This window comes from Lampris incognitus, chromosome 4, assembly GCF_029633865.1.
Source record: "Lampris incognitus isolate fLamInc1 chromosome 4, fLamInc1.hap2, whole genome shotgun sequence".
In the NCBI taxonomy this organism is placed as follows: domain Eukaryota; kingdom Metazoa; phylum Chordata; class Actinopteri; order Lampriformes; family Lampridae; genus Lampris; species Lampris incognitus.
In genome coordinates this window covers 627,367-652,189 of record NC_079214.1, presented here as the reverse complement: position 1 = coordinate 652,189, position 24,823 = coordinate 627,367, and the positions used below count along the sequence as shown (strand labels likewise).

At 49.7% G+C, this 24,823-nt stretch overlaps 1 protein-coding gene across 1 annotated transcript in view; it reads left to right on the top strand.

Annotated features, from left to right (window-relative positions):
• The first annotated feature begins 10,500 nt into the window (after window positions 1-10,500).
• Window positions 10,501-24,823, top strand: part of si:cabz01068815.1 (solute carrier family 51 subunit beta) — a 68,158-nt gene continuing 53,835 nt past the window's right edge. Inside the window, exons 1-4 of the mRNA XM_056278457.1 lie at window positions 10,501-10,536; window positions 12,546-12,614; window positions 12,730-13,113; window positions 15,962-16,093. Coding sequence (XP_056134432.1) covers window positions 12,575-12,614; window positions 12,730-13,113; window positions 15,962-16,093 — 556 coding nt within the window. The 5' untranslated portion in view covers window positions 10,501-10,536; window positions 12,546-12,574. The remainder of the gene's footprint in view (window positions 10,537-12,545; window positions 12,615-12,729; window positions 13,114-15,961; window positions 16,094-24,823) is intronic.

Genomic DNA, 24,823 nt, shown 5'->3' with positions numbered 1-24,823 from the left:
GGCTACCGGTTTGAGGCGCGAGACATGGAAGACGGGATGGATCTTGAGTGAGGTAGGGAGATGGAGACGCACCGCCGAAGGGTTGACGATGCGGTCGATGGTGTAGGGACCGACGTAGCGGGGAGCCAGCTTCCGGTTGAGGGCAGGGAGGGGCAGGTCCCGGGCCAGGAGCCATACCCTCTGGCCAGGTCGATAAGCTGGGGCCGGCACTCTCCGCCGGTTGGCGCTGCGCCGGGCCCGCTCTGTAGCTCGCAACATAGCGGCCCGGGCGGTCTTCCAAACGCGCCGGCATCGGCGGAGATGGGCCCTCGTGGACGGGACCGCTACCTCCAACTCCTGATGGGGGAACAGAGGGGGTTGATAGCCCAGGGAACACTCGAAGGGGGACAAACCGGTAGCCGAACTCTCCATGGAGTTGAGCGAGTACTCCACCCAGGGCAGGTACTTGCTCCAGGAGGCGGGGTTGCTGGTGGTAACGCAACGCAAAGCCGCCTCCAGGGCTTGATTGGCCCGCTCTGCCTGCCCATTGGTCTGGGGGTGATACCCGGAGGAGAGGCTGACCGTGGCCCCAATCCCCTTACAGAAGGCCTGCCCTACCTTCGAAGTGAACTGGGGACCACGGTCAGAGACAATGTCCAGGGGAATCCCATGAGGTCGGACGACGTGGGAGACGAGAAGGTCCGCCGTCTCGGCTGCAGAGGGGAGTTTGGTGAGGGCAACAAAATGGACGGCCTTGGAAAACCGGTCGACAATGGTCAGGATGGTGTCATTGCCTTGGGACACGGGGAGGCCAGTTACAAAGTCCAAGGCAATGTGGGACCAAGGTCGGCCGGGGACAGGAAGGGGGCGCAGGAGACCTGCTGGAGAGCCTTGCTGCGGGCGCAGGTGGTGCAGGCTGCCACGAACTCTGGTGTCTGCCTCCATGGTGGGCCACCAGAAACCCCTGCGGATGAAGGCCGCCGTTCGGTAGACACCTGGGTGGCAGGCAAGATGGCTGGAGTGGCCCCACTCCAGCACCTGGGGCCGGACAGAGGGAGGCACAAATAGCCGGTTCCGGGGTCCATTGCCTGGGTCGGGATGGGCGCGCTGGGCCCTTCTCACCACTGATTCGATGGCCCAGGTGACGGCGCCCACCACCCGGGCCGGGGGAAGGATGGTGTCTGGAGCGTCAGGGGACCCCTCGGGAAACAGACGGGAGAGGGCGTCTGCCCTGACGTTCTTGGTGCCCGGGTGGTAGGTGAGGGTGAAGTCGAACCGGCTGAAGAAGAGCCCAGCGCGCCTGCCTGGGGTTGAGCCTCTTAGCCGTCCGTACGTAGGTCAGGTTTTTGTGATCGGACCATACGATGAACGGCTGCCCTGCTCCCTCCAGTCAGTGTCTCCACTCCTCTAGGGCGGCGTGGACGGCCAGCAACTCCCTGTTGCCGATGTCATAATTCTTCTCCGCAGGACTGAAACGCCGGGAGAAGGCGCACGGGTGGATCTTCTGGTCCTCCTCCGACCGCTGGGAGAGGACGGCTCCGATGCGTCCACCTCCACGATGAACTGTCTGCACGGGTCCGGGTGGGCGAGCACCGGAGCCGTTGTGAACAGCCTCTTCAGGGCCAAGAAGGCGGCTTCCGCCTCCGAGGTCCAGGAGAAGGGGCGGAGGTTGGAGGTGAGTGCAGTGAGGGGGGCGGCCACACGGCTGAACCCCCTGATGAAGCGCCGGTAGAAGTTTGCAAACCCCAGGAAGCGCTGGAGTTGCGTCCTGTTGGTGGGCCGTGCCCACTCCTCCACCGCTCGGGTCTTCCTGGGGTCAGTGCGGACGAGCCCCTTCTCCACGATGTGGCCAAGGAACTCCACGGAGGCGGAGTGGAACACGCACTTCTCGGCTTTCACGAAGAGCCTGTTCTCCAGCAGCCGTTGGAGGACCAGGCGGACATGCTGGTGGTGTTCCTCAGTCCTGGAGAACACGAGTATGTCATCCAGGTACACCACCGCGAACATATTCAGCATGTCCCGGAGCACGTCGTTGACCAATGCCTGGAAGACGGCCGGGGCGTTGGTGAGGCCGAAGGGCATAACGAGGTACTCGAAATGCCCTAGGTGGGTGTTGAAGGCCGTCTTCCATTCATCCCCTTCCCGGATGCGCACCAGGTGGTACGCGCTGCGCAGGTCCAGCTTCGTGAACACCGTGGCGTGAGTGAGTGGCTCGAACGTGGAACTCATAAGGGGGAGTGGGTATTTATTTTTCACCGTGATATTATTTAACATTCGATAATCTATGCAAGGCCTCAGGCTGCCCTCCTTCTTTGCCACAAAAAAGAAGCCCGCCGCCACCGAGGAAGACGAGGGCCTTATGATTCCTGAGGCCAGGGACTCTGATATAATTGCGCATAGCCTCCTTCTCTGGGATGGAGAGGTTATACAACCGACCGGTGGGAAGGGCGGCCCCGGGAAAGAGATCTATGGCACAATCATAGGGACGGTGAGGGGGGAGGGAAAGTGCACTCTCTTTACTAAATACAGGGGCTAAATCGTGATAAATGGAAGGAACACCAGTGAGATCCGTGGGAGGAGGCACGGGTCTGAGGCCGCTGGACGGGGAGTGGGCGGAGCGAAGGCAGTTGGCATGACACGCAACGCTCCAACCCAAAATCCGCCCAGTAGACCAAGAGATGTAGGGATCGTGCCGTTCCAACCACGGTCTTCCTAACACCAGGGGCGCGCAAAACCAAGAAACGGATAGCTTCCACGTGATTACCCGAAAGAGTGAGGGAAGCAGTGCTGTGTGTGATTTTACAGTGAACGTCCATCTAGGGCTTGGGCTGTGAGGGGTGTGTCTAGGGGGACGAGTGGAATGCCGGCCTGCCGGGCCAGCGAGGTGTCCATCAAACACTCGTCCGCCCCCGAATCCAGGAGTGCACCAACAGACAGTGAGCGGTTACCCCAGGTGAGAGTGACCGGAAAAAGGTGGTTGTGCTCCTTCTTGGGCTGGGGCTGAGGAAGGGTCGTCAGACTCACTAGTGAGCCGGGTCTTTTTGGGCGAGTCGGGCAGGCCTTGATATAGTGGCCCGACCTCCCGCAGTAGAGGCAGAGGTGGCCATGCATCCTCTGCTCCCTAACTTCCAGCGGGAGCCGTGACCGACCCAACTGCATGGGCTCCTCCTCCGGCCTGGATCCAGAAGCCACCCAGGGTTGCGAGGGGGAGTGTGAGGGTGGAGAGAGCCCACGGGACGCGTTCCTGGCGCCGCTCCCGCAGCCGTTCGTCCATCTGGAGGGCGACGAGCTCGTTGAAGGAGGCAGGGCGGTCCCGAACGATAAGATCTTTGATGGGCTCGCTCAGCCCCCTCCTGTACGCGCTCTTGAGCGCAGTGTCATCCCACCCACTGTCTGCCGCGAGTATCCTTACCTCCAGGGAATACTCTGCCACCGACCTGGCTCCCTGTTGGATGGAATGGAGGCGGCCGGCAGCGTCCTGCCCGTCAGCTGGGTGGTCGAACACCAGATTGAACTCGCGGCGGAAGGCACCATAGTCCGAGGCGAGCTGCTCGGTATGGCCTACCGCCGCTATGGCCCAGCTGAGGGCTTTGCCGGTGAGGAGGGACATGACAAGGGCTACCTTGGTCTCTCCTGTCCTATACCTAGCTGGTGTTTGAACAGGAGCTCACACTGACCAAGGAAACCCCTGCACAGCTCGAACTCCCCACCGAAGGCCTTGGGGCAGGGGAGGTTAGGCTCGCACCGGGGGTCCAGTGGGGGTTGACTCGGAGGGGGAACGTCGGGACCAGGAACGGGGAAACCGGAGGCCGAGCTGGGGGCAGAGACCGAGGCCAGGGCAGTCGCTCATCCTGGAGACCGCTGTGGAGAGTGCAGCGATCTGCGCGGTGAGGGCATCTAACGTGCTCGTCGCGGCCTGGGAGCCGGACTGAAGATCGCTGATCTCTCCGGTGACACGGGTGAAGGCAGTAGTAAGCTCTGAGCAGAGAGAGGCAAGTTGGCAACTGTGACTTCTTACTACTGCCTCTAGGGGGACGGGGCTCAGGGGCGTCACAGGGACCGTCCGCTCCTTGGGTTTGCCTGGGTCCATAATGGCTTCGACGTTCTGTTATGCTCGCGCACCAGAACCTGACCCGTGTGGCGAAACCCAAGACAGACAGACACGAGATGACTTCCAAGTCTACAAAGGGGGGTTTTATTGTGGGGGGGAAATGTATGGTGAAAAAAGGCGTTCTGTTAGTGGGATGTGTGAATAAACTATGTGTGGTGTCCCGTGGTTTGCGTGTCTAACTATGTGTGAGTGTTTTTAGCCAATGTGTGGTGCGGTATGTAAATGACCAGGAGGTGTTGAAGAAATGTGCGAGCACCTGGCGAGAAAGTCCAGTCCGTGATCCAAGAGGGGTTGTCCGAGAAAGTCCAGGTTCGAGATCCGGGAAGTCGAGTCCGAAAGGAGGGGTCCAGGTAGAGGGACAAGGGGGGAGATCGCAGGAGAGGTCCGGGGAGAAACGTGAAGGTCGCTGGGGACGAGGGAGACGCGGGGAGCCGTGGAAATCGCGGAGGGAGAGTCTTGGGAGGAAACAGAGACACGAAGATAAGACACTGGGGAATAAACAGAAAGCAAGGAACGCTGGAGGGCTTATCAGAACTTCACCGCAGGGTTCAGTACGTCGAAGCACTGAGAGACGTTCTGGGAGGCTTCTTGTAGAAGACTGCCTGATTGCCACAGGTGTGCCTGATGGATGATGGCAAACACCTGGTGCAGTGCAGCGCTCGTCTCCTCAGAGCGCGAGCCGAGCGCTCGGATGTTTCCGGCACGTCCGAGCTGGGGGAGTGGCTTGAACGTGCCGGGGAGGCAGCTCGGGGCGGTGTAACCACAACAGACACAGAGGATTCAGGCTTTCAGTGACTTGTTCTATGCTCCTGTTCTTGTCAACCAGATTGTGCAGCTTAATGGCATGTTGGATACTGGCTCTATGTCATGCAGTATCAGTGAAAATGCAGTAGAGAAGCTCCGCTCTGGGGGTGTTTTACCTGAGAAGCAGCAGCCTGAAGAGAACATTGTCTTGATTGGCTGCGGTGGTCTGGAGACTAGGCCTGATGGTTTTTATGACCTCAACATGCAGCTTTATGGTATTTCCTTTGTCATACCCACTCTGGTCGTGCCCGGTCAGCATGATGATCTGATAGTCGGCACAAACGTCATTAAACATGTGGCCCATGTACTCAAGAGTGGTACTGAGTACTGGGACATCGCGTCCAGACAGGAACATCCGTCTAGTCCTGACGTTGAACAGTTCTTGTCCATGTTCACGAATGTAGAGCGCTGGAGGGGTGGTGCAGTTCCTGAGAAGATAGGTACTGTTAAGCTCACCCAGGACGTGACACTCTTACCGAGGCACGAGCACTTAGTCTGGGGCAGACTTCCTGCTAAGGTGCCTATGTCAGCTGGAAGCACTGTTGTTGTGGAGCCGACAGACTCCAAGGCCATGCCACGCAGTGTCCTCGTAGGTCGACTTGTCACACCGCTCTGGGGTGATAGGTGGGTACCCATGACTGTTGTCAATCCATCTGACAAAGCCATCACACTGAAAAGGAACTGCAAATTGGCTGATGTGTTTCCATGCTTGGCGATTGAGGACTTTAATGTTTTCCAGGGACTGCAATCAGTTGCAGGGAGGCATGAGTCCAACGCCACAGATAGTGCCTGTCCCCCTGTCCAGCCGGCTAGGAGTTTGTCAGAGCTCGGACTCAGTGACATTGACCTCAGCTCCTGTCAGGTTAGTGAGGCATGCAAGTCCCAGCTCACTCAGCTGCTCACCGAGTACCATGACATCTTCTCCAGGGACTCTCTGGACTGTGGCGAGGTCACAGGATACACACATTGCATCCAGACTTTGAGGTGCCTTTCATTTTGTCGGTCGATGCGTCTTTGGACGGACTCGGCGCGGTGCTGTCTCAAGTGCCCCGAGGAGAGTCCAAGGCCAGACCTGTTGGTTTTGCAAGCAAGTCCCTCAGTGCCTCACAGCGGAAGTATCCAGCTCATAGACTGGAGTTCATGGCGCTGAAGTGGAGTGTTTGTGAAAAGTTCAGCCACTGGCTGAAGGGTCAAAGCTTCACCGTTTGGACAGATAATAATCCGCTGACTTATCTCCTAACGAAGCCGAAGCTTGACGCGTGTGAGATCCGCTGGGTGTCTAAGTTGGCGTCTTACACTTTCGATCTCAAACACCTGCCAGGGAAGAAAAACGTGGTGGCGGATGCCTTGAGTCGCGACCCTTTTTCCAAGCCCGTCAGTCAGAGGCTACTTAGGGAGCCCTACCCGGCCCTTGTTCAGGAAGCCGACGGGGTTGAGGGGGACTCTGTGCAGGATGTTTTCAGACTCAGTTGCCAGTCCCAAACAGTGAGTAGTGCGCGATCTGGGTTTGCTTGTGATGCAGCTGAGGTCAGGGCTTTTTGTCAAGCCAAATGTGACTGGCCTGATGCATCAGTATTCACAGCACTCAGTTTGGTCCAGCACGTTCAGCATCTGTCGGGTGGTCAGGATACACTGCCAATGTTATCCACCGAGGAGCTCAGGTTGAGTCAGGAGCAGGACCCCTGCATCTCCAAGGTGTTGCCCTTTGTCGCTGTTCGGAAGCGGCCATCGAGACGTGAGAGGCATGGTGCTGACCAGAAGGTCCTCAGGCTGCTGAAACAGTGGGAGAAGTTGGAAGTCAATGATGGTGTCTTGTACAGGGTGACAAAGGACCCAGTGTCCAAGCAGAGGAGGTCTCAGTATGTTTTACCTCTGAGTCTGAAAGACAAGGCACTGTCTGGCATCCACGATCACGCTGGTCATCAGGGCCAGGACCGTACTCTCTCTCTTGCAAGGCAGCGTTTTTATTGGCCTGACATGGAGAGGGATATCAGAGCATATGTCAGATGCTGTCGGAGATGTGTGTTTGGGAAGACCCCAGAGCCAGCTGCTTGCGCGCCCCTGGAGAGCATTAAAACCTCCGCACCGATGCAGCTTGTGTGTATGGATTTCTGGTCCGCTGAGGACAGTAAGCAGCGGTCGGTCGATGTCCTAGTGGCTACTGACCACTTCACTAAGCTTGCTCACGCGTTCCCCTGCGCCAATCAGACAGCGAAGCAGGTCGCCAAGAAACTCTGGGATCATGTATTCTGTGTTTACGGGTTTCCGGAGAGAATACATTCTGACCAGGGCACAAACTTTGAGAGCAACCTGACTGCAGAGCTTCTCAGGTTGGCGGGTGTAGCGAAGTCCCACACGACGGCCTACCATCCTATGGGTAATGGCGGGACAGAGCGGTTTAATCGCACGATGGGGAATATGCTCCGTTCCCTTCCGCTTCAGCAGAAGCAACAGTGGCCTCAGCAGATCCATTCTCTCACGCTCGCGTACAATGCCACTGTTCACGAGACCACGGGTTACGCGCCTTTCTTCCTGATGTATGGGCGTGTCCCAAGACTGCCGGTGGATGTTATGTTCAGGCAGGTTTTGCATGACCCTCACGTTGTTGATTATGACTCTTATGCTCAGTCTCTGCTTTCCTGTCTAAGGAGTGCAATGGAGATCGCTCAGAAGCACTCCACGGCTGAGCAGCAGCATCAGGCGCGACAGTATAACAGACATGCCAAGGGCACTGTCCTGTCTGTCGGGGATCGTGTTTTGGTTGCGAACTAGAGTGAGCGAGGGAAGAGAAAGTTGGCTGACAAATGGGAGAACGGAGTGTACACGGTTGTCGGTGTCAACCCCAATATCCACGTCTACAAGATTCAGGATGCAGAGGGGCACACCAGGGTGGTGCACAGGAACCGTTTGTTGGAGGTCAACTTCTTGCCCCTTCCTGAGTTAGATCAGGGTGAGGAGTCCAGTATAACCAGTCAGTTGTTTGACTGCGCAGAGTCCGATGAGGAGGACAGTGCAGATGTCCTGACGGTCTCAGGGGATGCAGTGGGGCTAGCAGTCTCATCACTTGGAGACTCGCCTAGATCTGAGTGGGCAGAAGCGGAAGAGTTCATTCCGTCTAGTCTGGTAGTCAGTCCTGTGGGGGCCACTGCTCAGTCTCCACCCAACACACACGCACCACACAACACACATGCACCACACATAGAGGCATCACACTCACTCGATGTAGGTGTTATATCTCACACTGATTCGCACACAGAAGCACCACACCCACTCGATACAGATGTTGCAGCTCGCACTGTCTCACGCACACAAGTAGAGAGCGATGGTCGGGTTAGGACACGCACAGGGAGGGTGGTGAGGTCAGTGAACAGGTTAATAGAATCTATGGCTCAGATGCCATTTCTACGGAGTGTGAGGGTTTGAACTTTGATGGAGGTTGGAGTCATTCAAACTAGTTTAATGTGAGTTATTAGGTGTCTATCAGACAGGGTTGTTTTGGGCCAAGTGCATGGTGTGGCGTATCAGGCGTCACATTGATCTAAGGGAATTCTGAGACTTGATCAACCTCATTATTTTCTGAACCTCGTAACCGAGGTAGCTCCTAAGTTGACTGGAGGACTAGGTCCTTCTTTTCACTTGTGCCAGTAGTCAGTGATGGGCTTTTCCTTTCCTCTTTCTCTTTTTATCCTGCTGTCAGGATGTTGGTGAATTTCAGGAGGGGTGAATGTAACCAGGTTAAAATTAATGTTTTTATTTTATTTTGTTTGAGTATGAAATATCACCAAATCCTGTCTGTGTGCTGTTATTTGTGTTTACTACATTTTATTTTATGTCATTATTTACTTTTATGTATGTTTTACAACGACCGTCATATACGTGTACTGTCGCTTTAAGAGAGAGGTCTTGTGGGTACACGGAAGAGGGAACGCGGGAGAGGCCATTTTGTTTTGTGGGAGGAGTCTCAAGCAGCAATCGAGCCGAGCCACACGTGTTTCTTACCGTAGGACAGTTTTTTTTTTGCTGGTTGAGGAGAACGTAACTTTGAGTATCCCTGTAAGAAGATACTGCAAGCTGTGGGATAAAATACTTGTTTATCCTTTCTTACATCGGAGTCCCGTGGACGGTTTCTCCTTCTAACGCACACGAGTGAAGTCCGGGTAATGGTTGAACTTCGACCCCCACGTCCGTAAGAAACACCGCTCCCGCTGGAGGACTGGACGTTTGTCGAAGAGTTTGAAACCAAAATAAATGGCAAGGTGGGCCAAATAGAGTCCTGTGTGTCCCCTCCTCCTTCTTTGATCATGATGATGATGATGATGATGAGAAACTGAGGGCCCCCACAACACCTGGGACCCCACCGAAAATAGAACACAACGCAGAGCTACTGATGAGAGTGACGGGCGTGCAGCAGGCTGACCAGCATAGAACAGCATAGGGCTGCCCCCGTTACGCATGCAAAAGGAGACAGACGCCCTGCGACGAATGCTGAACGGCACGCTTGTAAAAAGATGGGACATTTTGCTGCAGTGTGCCGTTCACGCATCGTCAACGAGGTCAGTGCGCGGACAGACGGTGACCAGCAGCGCAGGCTCCATTTCTCGGATAAATCACTCCGGTGAATGATTCCAATGACGCATGGACAGTAAAACTGCCATTACATGGTATCCTTGTGAACTTTAAAATTGATACATGGGCATGATTCACTACCTAGGCAGGTCACTCTCACACCTGTCTGATGTCACAAAGCCCTTAACTGACCTGCTTAAGACTGAATTAATGTGGACTTGGGGTGCAGTGCAGGAGGAGGCCTGTAAGAAAGCAAAAAAAGCTCGTTACGAAGGCCCCTGAGTTAGCATTCTTTGATGTAAAAAACACACTATTGTCAGTGCTGATGTCAGTAGCTATGGTTGGGTGGGGTTCTACTGCAGACATGATGGACAATAAGACCAGTAGTGTTATATTCTTTGGTAGAATAACCACACGACGTATTGCTTAATAAACTTCACCAAAAGAATTGCAAGGCAGACCGTCAGCTTCCAACATGCTCCGACAGGTTCTCAGCAGCAACTAACAACAACATTCAAAGAGTCAACCTAACCTGCTGTTACTAGTGACCTAAGAATACAGCGCCCTCTAGCGGTTGGTAGTATAAAACTCAATGTAATACAGGGTAACTGGATAACTGAACACAACAAGTAGCACACTGTTCCAGAACACTGACTAATGCGGAAAAGCGTTATGCGCAAATAGAAAAAGAATGTCTTGCTGCAGTCTGGGCATGTGAAAAATTTACAAGATATTTGTATGGTCTAGATTAATTCACATTACAGAGTGATCACAAACCACTCATTCCACTCATCAACAACAAAGACCGATGAGATGTCAGAGACTGTTACTTCGTATGATGCAGTATAACCCTACTGCTGAGTATGTTCCAGGGAAACAGCTTATCATTGCGGACACCCTGTCCAGACACCCTCAGACTACGGCTCCGCAGGAAATCGCAGAGTTGACCAGTGAGCTTGAGGCTTACAAGGAAGCTGTCCGGGAGGCGTGGCCCATCACACCCAGCAAGCTTGCAGTTGGTCAAACACTACGTGACTGATGGGCGGCCTAAGTTCTCTGCTGATTCACTGCTAAAGGTAAAAGCCTTCTATTCACACCGAGATCACCTGACAATTTCACAAGGGCTAGTGTTGTACAACATCAGGATTGTGGTGCCCCAGAGCATGAGAACTTAGATATTGGAACATGTACATGACGGCCACCAAGGTATTGTTAAGTGCCGTGAGAGAGCATTCAAGGATTAGTCAATAAATGCTCCTCAGACAGCGGATGTTTATGTTTGTTCCTAACACTTCAGTACCTACCAAGAGCTTCAGGAGGACGAGGCCTAGTTCAACTCGAACTGACCTTCAAGACTACCATTATCGGGCTGGATGCATACCTGACAAAAACAGATGACCCACTCCTCCGAATAGTAAAACATCAGATCTACTCCATCAATAAAGAAACTGCACAATTCAAGAAAGAGCTTGATGTCCTAGAAACCCCACCAACAGAAAATGAGGCAACTACCATCTATGCCAAACGAGTGAAGCAGAAGGCAAAACACCATGGCCAGCAGCAACTGCAAAAAACCTGGGAGGACAAAGCAATGCACGGGAACCCAAAAAGAATGAAAGACGCAGACGTGGACCAACAAAAGACACACCAGTGGCTGAGGAGCACCGGACTGAAAGCAGAGATGGGGGGGGGGGGGCTAATAATCGCTGCACAAGACCAGAGCCTGGCAACCAGATTCTATCACCATCGCATCATCAAAGATGGAAAAGACCCAAAATGCAGAATCTGTGGAATGTACGAAGAAACCATCGACCACATTGTGTCAGGCTGCCCGGAACTGGCAAAGACCGAGTACATGTACCGGCACAACAAGGCAGCAGCATACATGCACTGGAAGATCTGCAGGAGTTACAAGATCAAGATGAATGAGAAGTGGTCCGAACATCAGCCAAAAATGGTCACTGAGAACAACGATGTCACTATCCTTTGGGACACGCTCATCCACACTGATAAAGCCAACAAGCCTGACATCGTTATCAAGGACAGGAAGGAAAAGAGGTGCATGCTCATCGACATGGCAATACCATGCGAAAAAAAACAAAACAAAAACACATCAGTGAAAGTCACAGAGAAGCTGACCAAGTACAAAGACCTGGAGATTGAAATCAACAGGATGTGGGGTATGAAGACCAAAATAACACCAGTGGTCATCGGAGTTCTAGGACTCATTAAGAAGGGAATGGAAAAGTTAACCAACTGTATCCCAGGCAACATCAACATCTATGCAGTCCAGAAGATCGCCCTACTTGGAACAGCCCACATATTACGACGAGTACTGTCAATCAAGTGACATCTGCCCTATAGTGCCTCAGGTCCATAGTTTGGACCCGGCTCTACAGGATGAGGGAACATGAAATAAATAATAATAATAATTATTATTATAATAATAACTATACACACGAAAGAAATAATAACTATAATAATTATAATAATAATTATAAACAAGAAATAATAATAATAATAATAATAAGAATACATTTTATTTTGGGTGCCTTTCAGAGCACTCAAGGACACCTTATAGAACACAGTAAAACAAACAGCACTGTATCAGACAGCATAAAATCAAAACAAAGCAGGGTAGACAATAACAAGTTAACACAACAGATAAGTATAAAATCATCATCTGCACAAAACTCAATGAAGTGTGGATCAGACTGAATATGCCAGTTTGAAAAGATGCATTTTGAGATGGGATTTGAAGGTTGAAAGAGAGTCAATGTTGTGAATGTCTTGTGGGAGAGACTGCCATAGGCGGGGGGCAGAATGACTGAAGGCTCTAGACCCCATGGTAGTCAAGCGGGCCAGTGGGGTAGTGAGTTGGAGAACTGAAGAGGATCTGAGAGTGCGGGAGGGCATGTGGATATGAAGGAGTTCAGAAAGATATGGAGTGAGGTGATTAAGGGCCTTAAAGGTCAGGAGCAGGAGATATAACCTCATACTGCTGAGCTGGTCCTGTACAGGCCCAGACTGAACCTAATGCTGTGCTCTTTTAAGTTGACTTCATGTTTTCGTGTTCACATTGCAGCAACAGCTTGAAATTTACTCTCTTCAGAGATGTTTTGTGCCTGGATCATACTGTGTGTCCTCCTCACAGGTAGAGTTAACACTTCACTCAGATAAGCTGAAGCTGATTCCTGGTTATTTATCAATGCACCTAGCTTACACGTGCACATTCTGAAATACAATCCAACTCTGCTAATGATTTAAAGGGACCAGCAGCTTCTTGGTTCACAACACACATCACAGCCTGTGCTTGGAAGACACAGTTGTGGAAGGTCCACTTCTGCTGAAGAAGTGCAGTCTGGACTCTGTGTTCCAACAGTGGATATGGTGGAACCAGAGACTTATGAAGTGCGTGGGCACATCCAGGTGTCTGTCAGCCCACCACAGAGACCCCGTCCAGACCATCTCCTGTGAGGGAACCAAAGATGGGACAGGCTGGCTCCTGTGGGACTGTGAGGGAGACCGACTGATTGGCCAGAATTCTTCGCTGGAGCTGTCAACAAATGGGAAGCGAGTGATTCTGTCTCACAAGAGCAAACGCTCAAAATGGAGGTCTCTGGATGCAGGGGACATTTGCCAGGAAAGGCTGAGTAAGTCAACAAGATTTTATCTTATCTGATGACATGTACAGTTTGAGATGCTATATAACCCCCTCTGAATACTCTGACATTATCACTTGAATTCAACATGGCTTGAGTAAATCACATTATTTTGTCATGAATCAACACACAATGTCATATCATGTCAGCTATACAAACTTGTTCAAGTTAATAGAAAGATCTGTGCTGAATGTTTTGACTGAATGAATATGCAGTCCCTTCTCAATGTTATTCAAACTAAGCTGAAGTGCATCCATATTCCCTTAGATATCCTTGATATACATGTAAAACCTCACTGGGGTCCAGCAAGTTCAGGTGATTGGACATGATAGGCTACAACACACATGTGCTAGCTGATTTGAAGAAGAAGAAGAAGAAGTTTATTGATTTCAATATAAAACCCCACACCTGCAGAGACCAGTAGTCGATGCGTCTACTTGATGTCCTGCTGCTCAGAACACTGTTTAAATGTCCAGCAGTGATCTGGAGAAATTTGAAATCACAATCTTCATGGGGAAAACTGATTGAAAGTTGTCCATTCACACAAACATCTTCAGTTAGTTTTGGAAAAGTTTGTCGTTCGCATTGGACGCCAAAACAATCTCAAACTGCTGAAGTGCGCACAACTTGAGCCAGCAGCTTCATCTGGGATCACATGACAATCACATATCAGTATCTTCAAAAGCTCAGTTTTTGCCATACAAACCATATGGTGGCCTTTTCAAATCAAAACTTTGTAGAGCATTTTCAAGAAGATATTTTCGGCCGTCAAAAATGTTGGCTTAGTGTGGATGGAATGCCAAAACTGAGAAAAAAAGATGCGTTTTCAAAAGTACTCATGTTAGTGTGGACACTGTGGACAAGTGGGAGCTCAGAGTAGAGCCGCTGCTCCTTCACGTCGAAAGGAGCCAGTTGGGTGTTTGCGGGCATCTGATTAGGATGCCTCCTGGGTGCCTTCCTTTGGAGGTTTTCCGGGCTTGTCCAACTGGGAGGAGACCCCGGGGTAGACCCAGAACTTGCTGGAGGGACTACATGTCCAATCTGGTCTGGGAATGCCTTGGGATCCCCCAAGAGGAGCAGGAGGGCGTTGTTGGGGGGAGAGGGACTGGAGTGCTCCACTTAGTTTGCTGCGACCGTGACCTGACCCCGGAGAAGCAGCTGATGATGAGATGAGATGAGATGAGATGAGATGAGATAGTGTGGACATAGACTTAGCCTCCATTTATACATGTATGAGGATGAACAGTCCATAATCCTTTCCTTTCATACTCCAAGTGTACCAGTGTGTATCAAAAGCCTACATTTCCCTCAGTCTTTGTGTGCCATTGTTTATGTGATACTGCCAAATGCATACATGCATGCACATACACCGACCAGCCAAAACATTAAAACCACTGACAGGTAGGTGAATAACATTGATTATCTCGTTACAATTGCACCTGTCAAGGGGTGGTATATATTAGGCAGCAAGTAAACAGTCACTTCTTGAAGTTGATGTGTTGGAAGCAGGAGAAATGGGCAAGTCTAAGGATCTGAGTGACTTTGACAAGGGCCAAATTGTGATGGCTAGATGACTGGGTCAGAGCATCACCAAAACGACAGGTCTTGTGGGGTGTTGCCGGTATGCAGTGGTCAGTACCTACCAACAGTGGTCCAAGGAAGGACAACCAGTGAACCAGAAGAAGGCTCATGAGCGCCCAAGGCTCACTGATGCACATGGGGAGCGATGCTAGCTCATCTGATCTGATCTCACAGAAGAGCTACTGTGGCTCAAATTGCTGAAAAAGTTAATGTTGGCTATGATAGACAGGTGTCAGAACACGGTGCATCACAGCTTGCTGTGTATGGCACTGTGTAGCTGCAGACTGGTCAGTGTCCATGATGACCCATCCCCCACCAAAAGTACCTACAATAGGCACATGAGCAGCAGAACTGGCGCATGGAGCAGTGGAAGAAGGTGGCCTGGTCTGATGAATCATGTTTTATTTTACATCATGTGGATGGCCGGGTGCGTTTGCATCATTTACCTGGGGAAGAGATGGCACCAGGATGCACTATGAGAAGAAGGCAAGCCAGCGGAGGCAGTGTGACGCTCTGGGCAATGTCTTAGTGGGAAACTTTGGGTCCTGGCATTCATGTGGATGTTATGTTAACACATTCTACCTACCTCAACATCATTGCAGACCAAGCACACCCTTTCATGGCAACGCTATTCCCTGATGGCAGTGGCCTCTTTCAGCAGGATAATGCACCCTGTCACACTGTTCAGGAATGGTTTGAGGAAAATGACAAAGAGTTCAAGGTGTTGCCTTGGCTTCCAAATTTCTCAGATCTCAGTCCAATCAAACATCTGTGGGATGTGCTGGAAAAACAAGTCTGATCCATGGAGGCCCCACCTTACAACTTACAGGACTTAAAGGATCTGCTGCTAACGTCTTGGTGCCAGATACCAGAAGACACCTTCAGAGGTCTTTTGGAGTCCATGCATCGATGGTTCAGAACTGTTTTGGCAGCATGAGGGGGACCTACACAATATTAGGCAGGTGGTTTTGATGTTTTGGCTGATCAGTGTAAATGTGTCATGGACACCAAATCTGCTGAGGTCTACTTTGGTCCAGGCAGACCAGAGCAGATGTTCATCTGTTAATGTTACATGTGGACTATGAAATGACCATTATATCACCATTTTTTTTATGATCTCTGACACTGAGTGTTGAAAGTGTTGGTATGCATGACAGATGATCTGCAACCCTTGACGTTATTGCTGCCGGTCCCTTCACAAAACAGGTATACTTGCCAATGTCTTTGACGTGTATCTAATTGTATTTGCTTCTCACAGGATCCAGAAGGGCCTCTCATGAGCCAGATGAGTTTGAAGTATTGAAGGATGATGAGGAACGGAGAGCAGGGCTTGATTCCATGACAGAAGAGCAGAGAGAGTACTTTCACTGGTACTATCGCACCGAGGACGGTCAGTGCTGAATTGTCAGGCCTTCAAAGACATTTTATTTTGGACAAATCTGTTTTTTTATCTCTTATTATTTAAGAAGGCCAGGATTGATTAGGCATGAGATAAGGAAGGGGCTCGTTCACAGTTGGACACAGAATGTGAAGACAGATGTCTGTGTAAAAACCTTCACTCAGGTATTACTATACTTGTAATATTTAGGATCCTTGTATATAATGACCATACAAATTTAGTTTGATGAAAATACTTCTTTTTTTATTAACATGGTGATTTTTGTTCTTCCTTGTTCAGTCTTCTGAAAGGTAGTGGGGGCGTGTGATGCACAGAGTGCGATTTTCAGGATAAAAGCTGTTGTGTCTCCTTCCACCTCTTCTTGTTGGTTTTTATTGGCGGTTGGCATCCGAAATCTTGCATTAAGTCAATTTTATTTGTATAGCTCATTATCAAAATTTACAAATTTGCCTCAGTGGGTTTAAACCGCCATTACCGCCATCTTCTGGCATGTAGGAACTTCACAATAGTATTTACATTGTCCACCTAGTGATCCTATTCAAGACATTGTCCATTCTCGACCCAGTTGTCTGAGTTGATGCAAATCCTAACCGCAGTGTAACATCTGGACCTTCTCCAGATACTATGTCCACAGCGTTTACGTGTCTCCTGGCAGTGTGCAGCACCATCTTTATTCTTCCCCAACTTCCCCTTTATTTCAGCAGTGCAATGTATGACCATGGCAATGCATATCAAAAAGCTTTTGTCCGGGACTTCCGGTTGGACGATGTAGTGGAAAGAAAGACATGTGGTGTTCGCCTCTCGTACAATGTCAGCGATTTTTGTTAATTACGGCTGTATTTAAAGTCTACCTTTAGTGCAACGGTTTGATTTAATCAGCTAATTTGCATCAAAATGACCACATCAACCCGAGCGAGCGGAAAAAGTCAGGCGCAGCGGACTACACTGTTCTCCGAAGACGAGGCTAACGTTAGCAAGAAGGCGACCGGGCCGGGCCGGGCCGAACCGGGCCGGGCCGAACCGGGCCGGGCCGAGCCGGGCCGGGCCGAGCCGGGCCGGGCCGGGCGCCCTCTCAGGCTGGAGACGCTGATCACTGAGCTGGAAAAGTCCAGGAAAAGCAGGACTGCTGAACTCACAGCCAAGACGAACGAGGCTCTCGCCCCGATTCATTCAGATCTTGAGTCCATTAGCACAACCGTGGCCCAACACGCCTCTGCTCCTCTATCGGGGACGGAAACTCGCCTCTCGACTCCCTCGGACAACATTACGAGCCTGGAGCAAGGAGTCGTGCAGCTGCGCTCCAAGGTGGCTTCGATGACAGAAGAGCAAACTACACTTCAAGCGGCTGTGGAGGATCGGACTTGTCGTTCAAAGTGTAAACTACTAATAAGACCCCTTAGTCCCCTAGCTAACGGGTCTGAGCTTTTAGTCGAGCGGTTAGTGACGTCGCCTTGTGGCGCAGTTCACGTCGTATCGAATCCCGCACCGGGCAAGAACATAAGCGGTTACAAAAGCGTCAGAACTCAAGAGTTACTGGTCTGCCCGAGGGTATTGAAGGCAAGGATTCGAGAAAATTCACGACAGATTTATTCAAGGAAGCCGTTGGGGGGGGGGGCGCTGCCGGAATCCGGCCCTGGTCTTGACCGGGCCCATCGCAGCGTCGGACCGAAGCCTCGCCAAGGGTCTCGCCCTGTGATGGTGCGCTCTCATCGATACACCGAAAAGAGAAGAGAGTGCTGCAGTGGGCAAAGGAACACCGCGGTGTGGTCTGTCGAGGCCACAACACCAAGCTTTATGAGCACTTCAGCGCTGCAGTGGCGAGGAAGCGAGCCGCTTTTACCGCGGTGACACCCTCGCTCTGTCGGAAAGGCGTACGTCTCAGCAAGCTGTAGCCTGCCCGGCTGTGCGTCACCTTCAACGGCGTGGATCAGTTCTTTGACTCCCCGGAGCAAGCTGAGCAGTTCTACCAAAAACACACACATACTAACTCGTGTACGACTGAAGCTAAGTAAGCGTCATGGCCACGGATTTACTTGACTTTATATGGGTCTTTGTTTTCTCTCTCCTTGCTGGTAAGACACGAACATAATGGTGGTAAGACACGAACAGGCTGAGGACGTTAGTTCTAGTATGTTGCCTCTTAGGTGAATATGAGCAGTAACCTAAGGCATGCCCTGTTTGAACGACATGTTATATATGATAGTGTTTTATTGTCCTTGCTTTATCATCTTCTCCATTGTTTTATATCACCGACGTTCTTGATCCGAGGCTTTGCTTAAATTGTGCAGCCTTTGTGCAGCTTACAAGGGTTCAGCTTACTTCTGCTTCCATCTAGCCTGCACGGCCCACCCACGGCGTTCACTGTTTCTGCGTTGCTGCATTTCCGCATTGTTTCATAGCAAATTGTCCATGTAAGGCGTGTGTATGTGGCTATGCTGAAATCCATCGCTTTCTTTGCGTGAACTGTAGCACCCCTAGTGGGCTAATTTAATTCATTTCATTTTTTTTAAATTTCTCGATTTTTTTTCAAAAAGTTCCAGTTGTTAATTGCTATTATTTTTAATTGTTCTGCTACTTTTACTACGTACAATCTAGCCAGAGTATATATCTAGTCTGATACAGAGGTAACTCCTGAGCTGTTTCATGCTGTAACGTGCATGGATAAGTAGACACGCTGGCCGCCGGGCTGGCGAGTCCGACCCTTTAGTCGAGCGGTTAGCGATGTCTCCTGCAGTGCGGGCGATACGGGTTCGCTTCCCGGCCGCGGCAGTTCCTGCGGTTGCCCCCCCGAATTCGCTACATACTAACAACTTGCACTGTTTTTTGTCTCTTCACTGATTTTATTTCCTTTTTCCTCTTCTCTACTTTGATTTTATTTTTTCTCTCTTCTCTCTTCCCTAAAACATCATCAGTTTGGCTGGCGCGCTATCTCTGTCTGCTCTTCAATTCCTGTTACAATGTCTCTAGTTAACCGTTAAAAGTGTTCATATGGCGTACATTCTGGACTGTCGAGAGAGGAAATCCGCTGCATAGCAAATCTGTTGTGTACTATCCTATCCTGCAACTCGTCTGGTTCTGTTATGGCGCGCTTAGGAAATGATTTGTTGATTGATTTCAAATTAATTCACTGTGTAAATTTATGTTTTTGTTTTTGAGGGAGAATATTGATTACTGCAATGCACTGGGAGGTTTTTCATGTTTTTTATCCTATGTTAATGTCCCTAGGATGCTTCCAGGATGGTCACCTCATTCCTGCTTCTATCTTAAATGCTTTAGATGTGATCAATGGCTAATCCAAGTACACCTCAGAGAGGAACAGATGGGTCTTCTATGAGGCTGGTGAGTTGGAATGTCCGTGGATTGGGGGGGGGCAGTAAAGCGATGCAGAGTGTTTTCACACCTTAAGGGGCTTAACACTGACATCGCTTTCCTTCAAGAGACTCATCTACATGTAAGTGATCATAACAGAATGCGCAAACCCTGGATTGGGCAAATATTCTATTCAGCTCTTAACAGCAAATCCAGGGGCGCTGCTATTTTGATTAACAAACGTGTCCAGTTCTCCCCCACACAGATTATTTCTGACCCCGGAGGGCATTTTATCACAGTAAGTGGTACATTATATCAGACTTCAGTGGTGTTGGCCAGCGTTTATGCCCCTAACTGGGACAACCCACATTTTATGACTTCCCTTTTTTCCCATATTCTAAATTTGGATACCCACTGTCTTATTTTAGGGGGGGACATGAATTTAGTGATAGACCCTAAACTTGACTGCTCACACTCTAGAACACTCACACCCTCCGCCATGTCAAAGACACTGTCATCCCTCATGAGTCAGTTGGGCTGCATAGATCCCTGGCATTTTTTTCACCCGGTTACAGAGGAATTCTCTTATTTCTCAAAGGTACACCAAGTTTATTCTCGTATTGACTATTTTTGTGTAGACAAGGCTCTTCTCTCTGCTGTGAAATCTACTGAGTATTCTGCTATTATTATTTCTGATCACGCTCCACTTATTTTGGATTTAGCACTCGCACCCAATGCTAAGAGCCAATGGAGATTTGATACAGGACTACTAGCTAGTGAGGAGTTCTGTGATTTTATCTCAAAAAGAATCAATGCCTTCCTTGAGATTAACAAGACTGAGTCAACTTCATCCTCTTTATTATGGGAAACTTTAAAAGCAGCAACAAGGGGAGAAATTATCTCGTACAGCATACGTCTAGCCAGGAAAAATAAACAAAAACATCAGGAGCTAATTGATGCAATTCTCAGCATAGATAGAGTATTCCAACTCTCCCAGTCCAGACCTGTATATCAAAAGGGTTAAACTACAGTCTGAATTTGATTTGCTCTCTACAAGCAAAGCAGAATACCTCTTGAGACGTACTGAAGGGACATATTATGAATATGGCAACAAGGCTAGTCGCCTTTTTAGCACTCCAACTTAAACGTCAGTCAGCCCCCCGCTTCATATCTCAAGTCTATGACTCCTCTCAATCCCTAACTGCCGATCCAACTGAAATACACTCTGTCTTCTCTTTTTTTTTTTACTCTAATCTCTATAAATCGGAACCCCCTTTAAATCAGACTATAATGGATGATTTTTTAGATTTCCCTACTATAGATGACAATAATAAGAGGGATCTGGACAATCCTATACAGCTAGAGGAAATAGTCAATTGTCTTGGATTTATACAAAATAACAAAACACCAAGTCCAGACGGATTTCCAGTTGACTTTTACAAGAAGTTTTCCCACCTTATTGCCCCTTTATTATTAGACATGTTCAACAATTCGATGGAAAGAGGATCCCTCCCCCCTACCTTAAACCAAGCTTCAATTTCGCTTATTCTTAAGAAAGACAAGAACACCGAAGAATGTGGCAGCTGGAGACCAATAAGTTTGTTAAACTCGGATGTAAAGCTTCTAGCCAAGGTCTTGGCACGCCGGTTGGATCCTTGCCTGGCAGACATACAGTGCATCCGGAAAGTATTCACACCCCTTCACTTTCCCCACATGTTGTTATGTTACAGCCTTATTCCAAAATGGATTAAATTCCTTTTTTTCCCCTCATCAATCTACACACAATACCCCATATTGACAAAGCGAAAAAGGTTTTGTAGAAATTTTTGCAAATTTATTTAAAATAAAAAAACTGAAATATTGCATGTACATAAGTATTCACACCCTTTGCTATGACACTCAAAATTGAGCTCAGGTTCATCCTGTTTCCACTGATCATCCTTGAGATGTTTCTACATCTTGATTGGAGTCCACCTGTAGTAAATTCAATTGATTGGACATGATTTGGAAAGGCACACACCTGTCTATATAAGGTCCCACTGTTGACAGTGCATGTCAGAGCAGAAACCAAGCCATGAAGTCAAAGGAATTGTCTGTGGACCTCCGAGACAGGATTGTAGTGAGGCACAGATCTGGGGAAGGGTACAAAAAAATGTCTACAGCTTTGAAGGTCCCGAAGAGCACAGTGGTCTCCGTCATTCGTAAATGGAAGAAGTTTGGATCCACCAGGACTCTTACTAAAGCTGGCCGCCCAGCCAAACTGAGCAATCGGGGGAGAAGGGCCTTGGTCAGGGAGGTGACCAAGAACCCCATGGTCACTCTGACAGAGCTCCAGCGTTCCTCTGTGGAGATGGGAGAACCTTCCAGAAGGACAACCATCTCTGCAGCACTCCACCAATCAGGCCTTTATGGTAGAGTGGCCAGACGGAAGCCTCTGCTCAGTAAAAGGCACATGACAGCCCGCTTGGAGTTTGCCAGAAAGCACCTAAAGGACTCTCAGACCATGAGAAACAAGATTCTCTGGTCTGATAAAACCAAGATTGAACTCTTTGGCCTGAATGCCAAACGTCACGTCTGGAGGAAACCAGGCACCTCTCATCACCTTGCTAATACCATCCCTACAGTGAAGCATGGTGGTGGCAGCATAATGCTGTGGGGATGTTTTTCAGCGGCAGGAACTGGGAGACTAGTCAGGATCGAGGGAAAGAAATCAGTCGAGGCCCGGGTTGCCAACGACTGCCACCGGTACTGTTAACCAGCAGGGTGCCGGTGGAAACTATAGGCGATTTTCCGTAGGAAGAACTACACGAACTCCTAGGCTGGCGCGAACTACAAGCGGAACTACCCCGTAGTCGGCCCTCTCGAGTGTCGTGTTTCCATCGCGATGTAGGAACCACCGGGGTCATGAGTTGACGTCAACATTTTGCGACAGTCCAAAGGAGTTGAATCAAGTGCAACTGGACTTGGTATACGTATATCCGTGAAGACGTTCCGCCTCTCATCCAAGAGGCTTCCTCAGTTCTTGCCTTTCTGACTAGACCAAGCTAGTCTGACTGGCTGGTGATGAGACTCAGAATTTATCCTCTAGGAGTCGTTGTCAGGGCTACTGATATGCGTGGCTCTTTGTGATCCGATGTTTACCAACACCCGTCGTAAACATCGATCCGCATATTTGATTTGGCAAAGATTTTGCCCTCCCTGATGCAGCCCTCCCCATTTATCCGGGCTTGGGACCGGCACTAAGAATGCACTGGCTTGTGCATCCTCAGTGGCTGGGTTAATTATTATTATTTTATTATTTTATTGAGTTAAACAATAACTACAATTACCACAACATATAACAATAAAACCGTAACAGCAAGAAGCCATTAATGATAATAAAGATAATAACTTAGTTAACAGTAACCACAGCAGTGCACACACACAACACATATACACACAAGCACACCCACACAACGCACACACACACCAGCACACACGCACACAACACACACACACACAACACACACACACAAAAACACACGCACACAACATGTACACACACCAATGTTTTTATAATCTTTTTTTAACAACATCCTTTATTTCTTCCATTATGTACCCCCATTCTCTTCTTCCTCTTCTCCATTTGGCCCCTGTCAATATTCTGCCCCTGCTCTGCATCCTCCTCCTTATCATATTCTTTATAGTATCTTATAATTCCATTATGATTGTGTAGTCCTGTCTCAGTGTTGTACTGTGTAAATTGTGTAAGCACAGCATCATGGCACATTGTGCGTCTTGGGAGAGAGATCTTCCTTTGTTGCTCTGCCTGAGCTTTCTTCCTGGTTTCCTCCCCGTTAAAGGTTTTAGGGAGTTGTTCCGTATCTGATGTGAGGGTCTAAGCACAGGATGTTGTGTTGCTGTAAAGCCCCTGAGGCACATTTGTAATTTGTGATATTGGGCGACACAAATAAAACTGACTTGACTTGACACCCCCCCTCCCAAAAAAATTGTCACAAAGTGTCACAAAAGTGTCACACCCCCGCCCGACCACTTGGCTCTGCTGCCTCGGGATGCCTGGTTGCCCCGTCGCTCAGAGGCCCTTGCTGCCGATCGACCCGGCCCCGGCTCTGTTCTGTCCTGGCCCCACGGTGGTGGAATGAACTCCCCACTGATGTCAGGACAGCGGAGTCGCGACCCATCTTTCGGCGCAGGTTGAAAACTCACCTCTTCAAGAACTACTACCCTGTTACTTGCGAGCGCTTTTACTTTACCATTGGTTTTGCTCTTAGAAGCTTGTTTAGAGAGAAGATGTACTTATGACCTCTGATGACTAGTAGCTTTCCTGATTTCCTACGTTAAATGATGCACTTATTGTAAGTCGCGTTGGATAAAAGCATCAGCTAAATGATTGTAATGTAATGTATTGTAATGTAGTGTAATGTAATGTGAAATTACAAGGGTGATGACCTTAAACACTGCGTGGGGTGAGGGATATGAATGGTGAAGTTTGAAGAGCAACTGAACTCACTGTTTCAGCTCGTACCTGCTGCTTTCAGAGACCAAAAAAAAAAAAAAAAACGTTTGAACCTGGGAAAAGTGGGTGGGTGTGGGCAGTGAGCGGGCATTAAGGTAGATACCATGGCCAAGACCTCACTCCAATCATGATTGAAAAAAGAAATACCCCTGCAACCCATTCAGTCATACATGCATAATGCTCGGGACTCAGCAGAAGTCCTGTGTGTCAGTCTGGAGGAGGGTTAGGAGCTAGGACTCAGTAGAAGTCCTGTGTGTGTCAGCCTGGAGGAGGGTTAGGGGGTAGGACTCAGTAGAAGTCCTGTGTGTCAGTCTGGAGGAGGGTTAGGAGCTAGGACTCAGTAGAAGTCCTGTGTGTGTCAGCCTGGAGGAGGGTTAGGGGGTAGGACTCAGTAGAAGTCCTGTGTGTGTCAGCCTGGAGGAGCGTTAGTGGGTAGGACTCAACAGAAGTCCCGTGTGTCAGTCTGGAGGACGGTTAGGGGGTTGGACACAGCAGAAGTCCTGTGTGTCAGTCTGGAGGAAGGTTAGGGGGTAGGACTCAGCAGAAGTCCTATGTGCCACCCTGGAGGAGGGTTAGGGGGTAGGACTCAGTAGAAGTCCTTTTTGTGTCAGTCTGGAGGAGGGTTAAGGGGTAGGACTCAGCAGAAGTCCCGTGTGTCAGTCTGGAGTAGGGTTAAGGGGTAGGACTCAGTAGAAGTCCTGTGTGTTTCAGTCTGGTGGAGGGTTAGGGGGTAGGACTCAGCAGAAGTCCTGTGTGTGTCCATCTGGAGGAGGGTTAGGGGGTAGGACTCAGTAGAAGGCCTGTGTGTGCCAGCCTGGAGGAGGGTTAGGAGCTACGACTCAGTAGAAGTCCTGTGTGTGTCAGTCTGGAGGAGGGTTAGGGGGTAGGACTCAGCA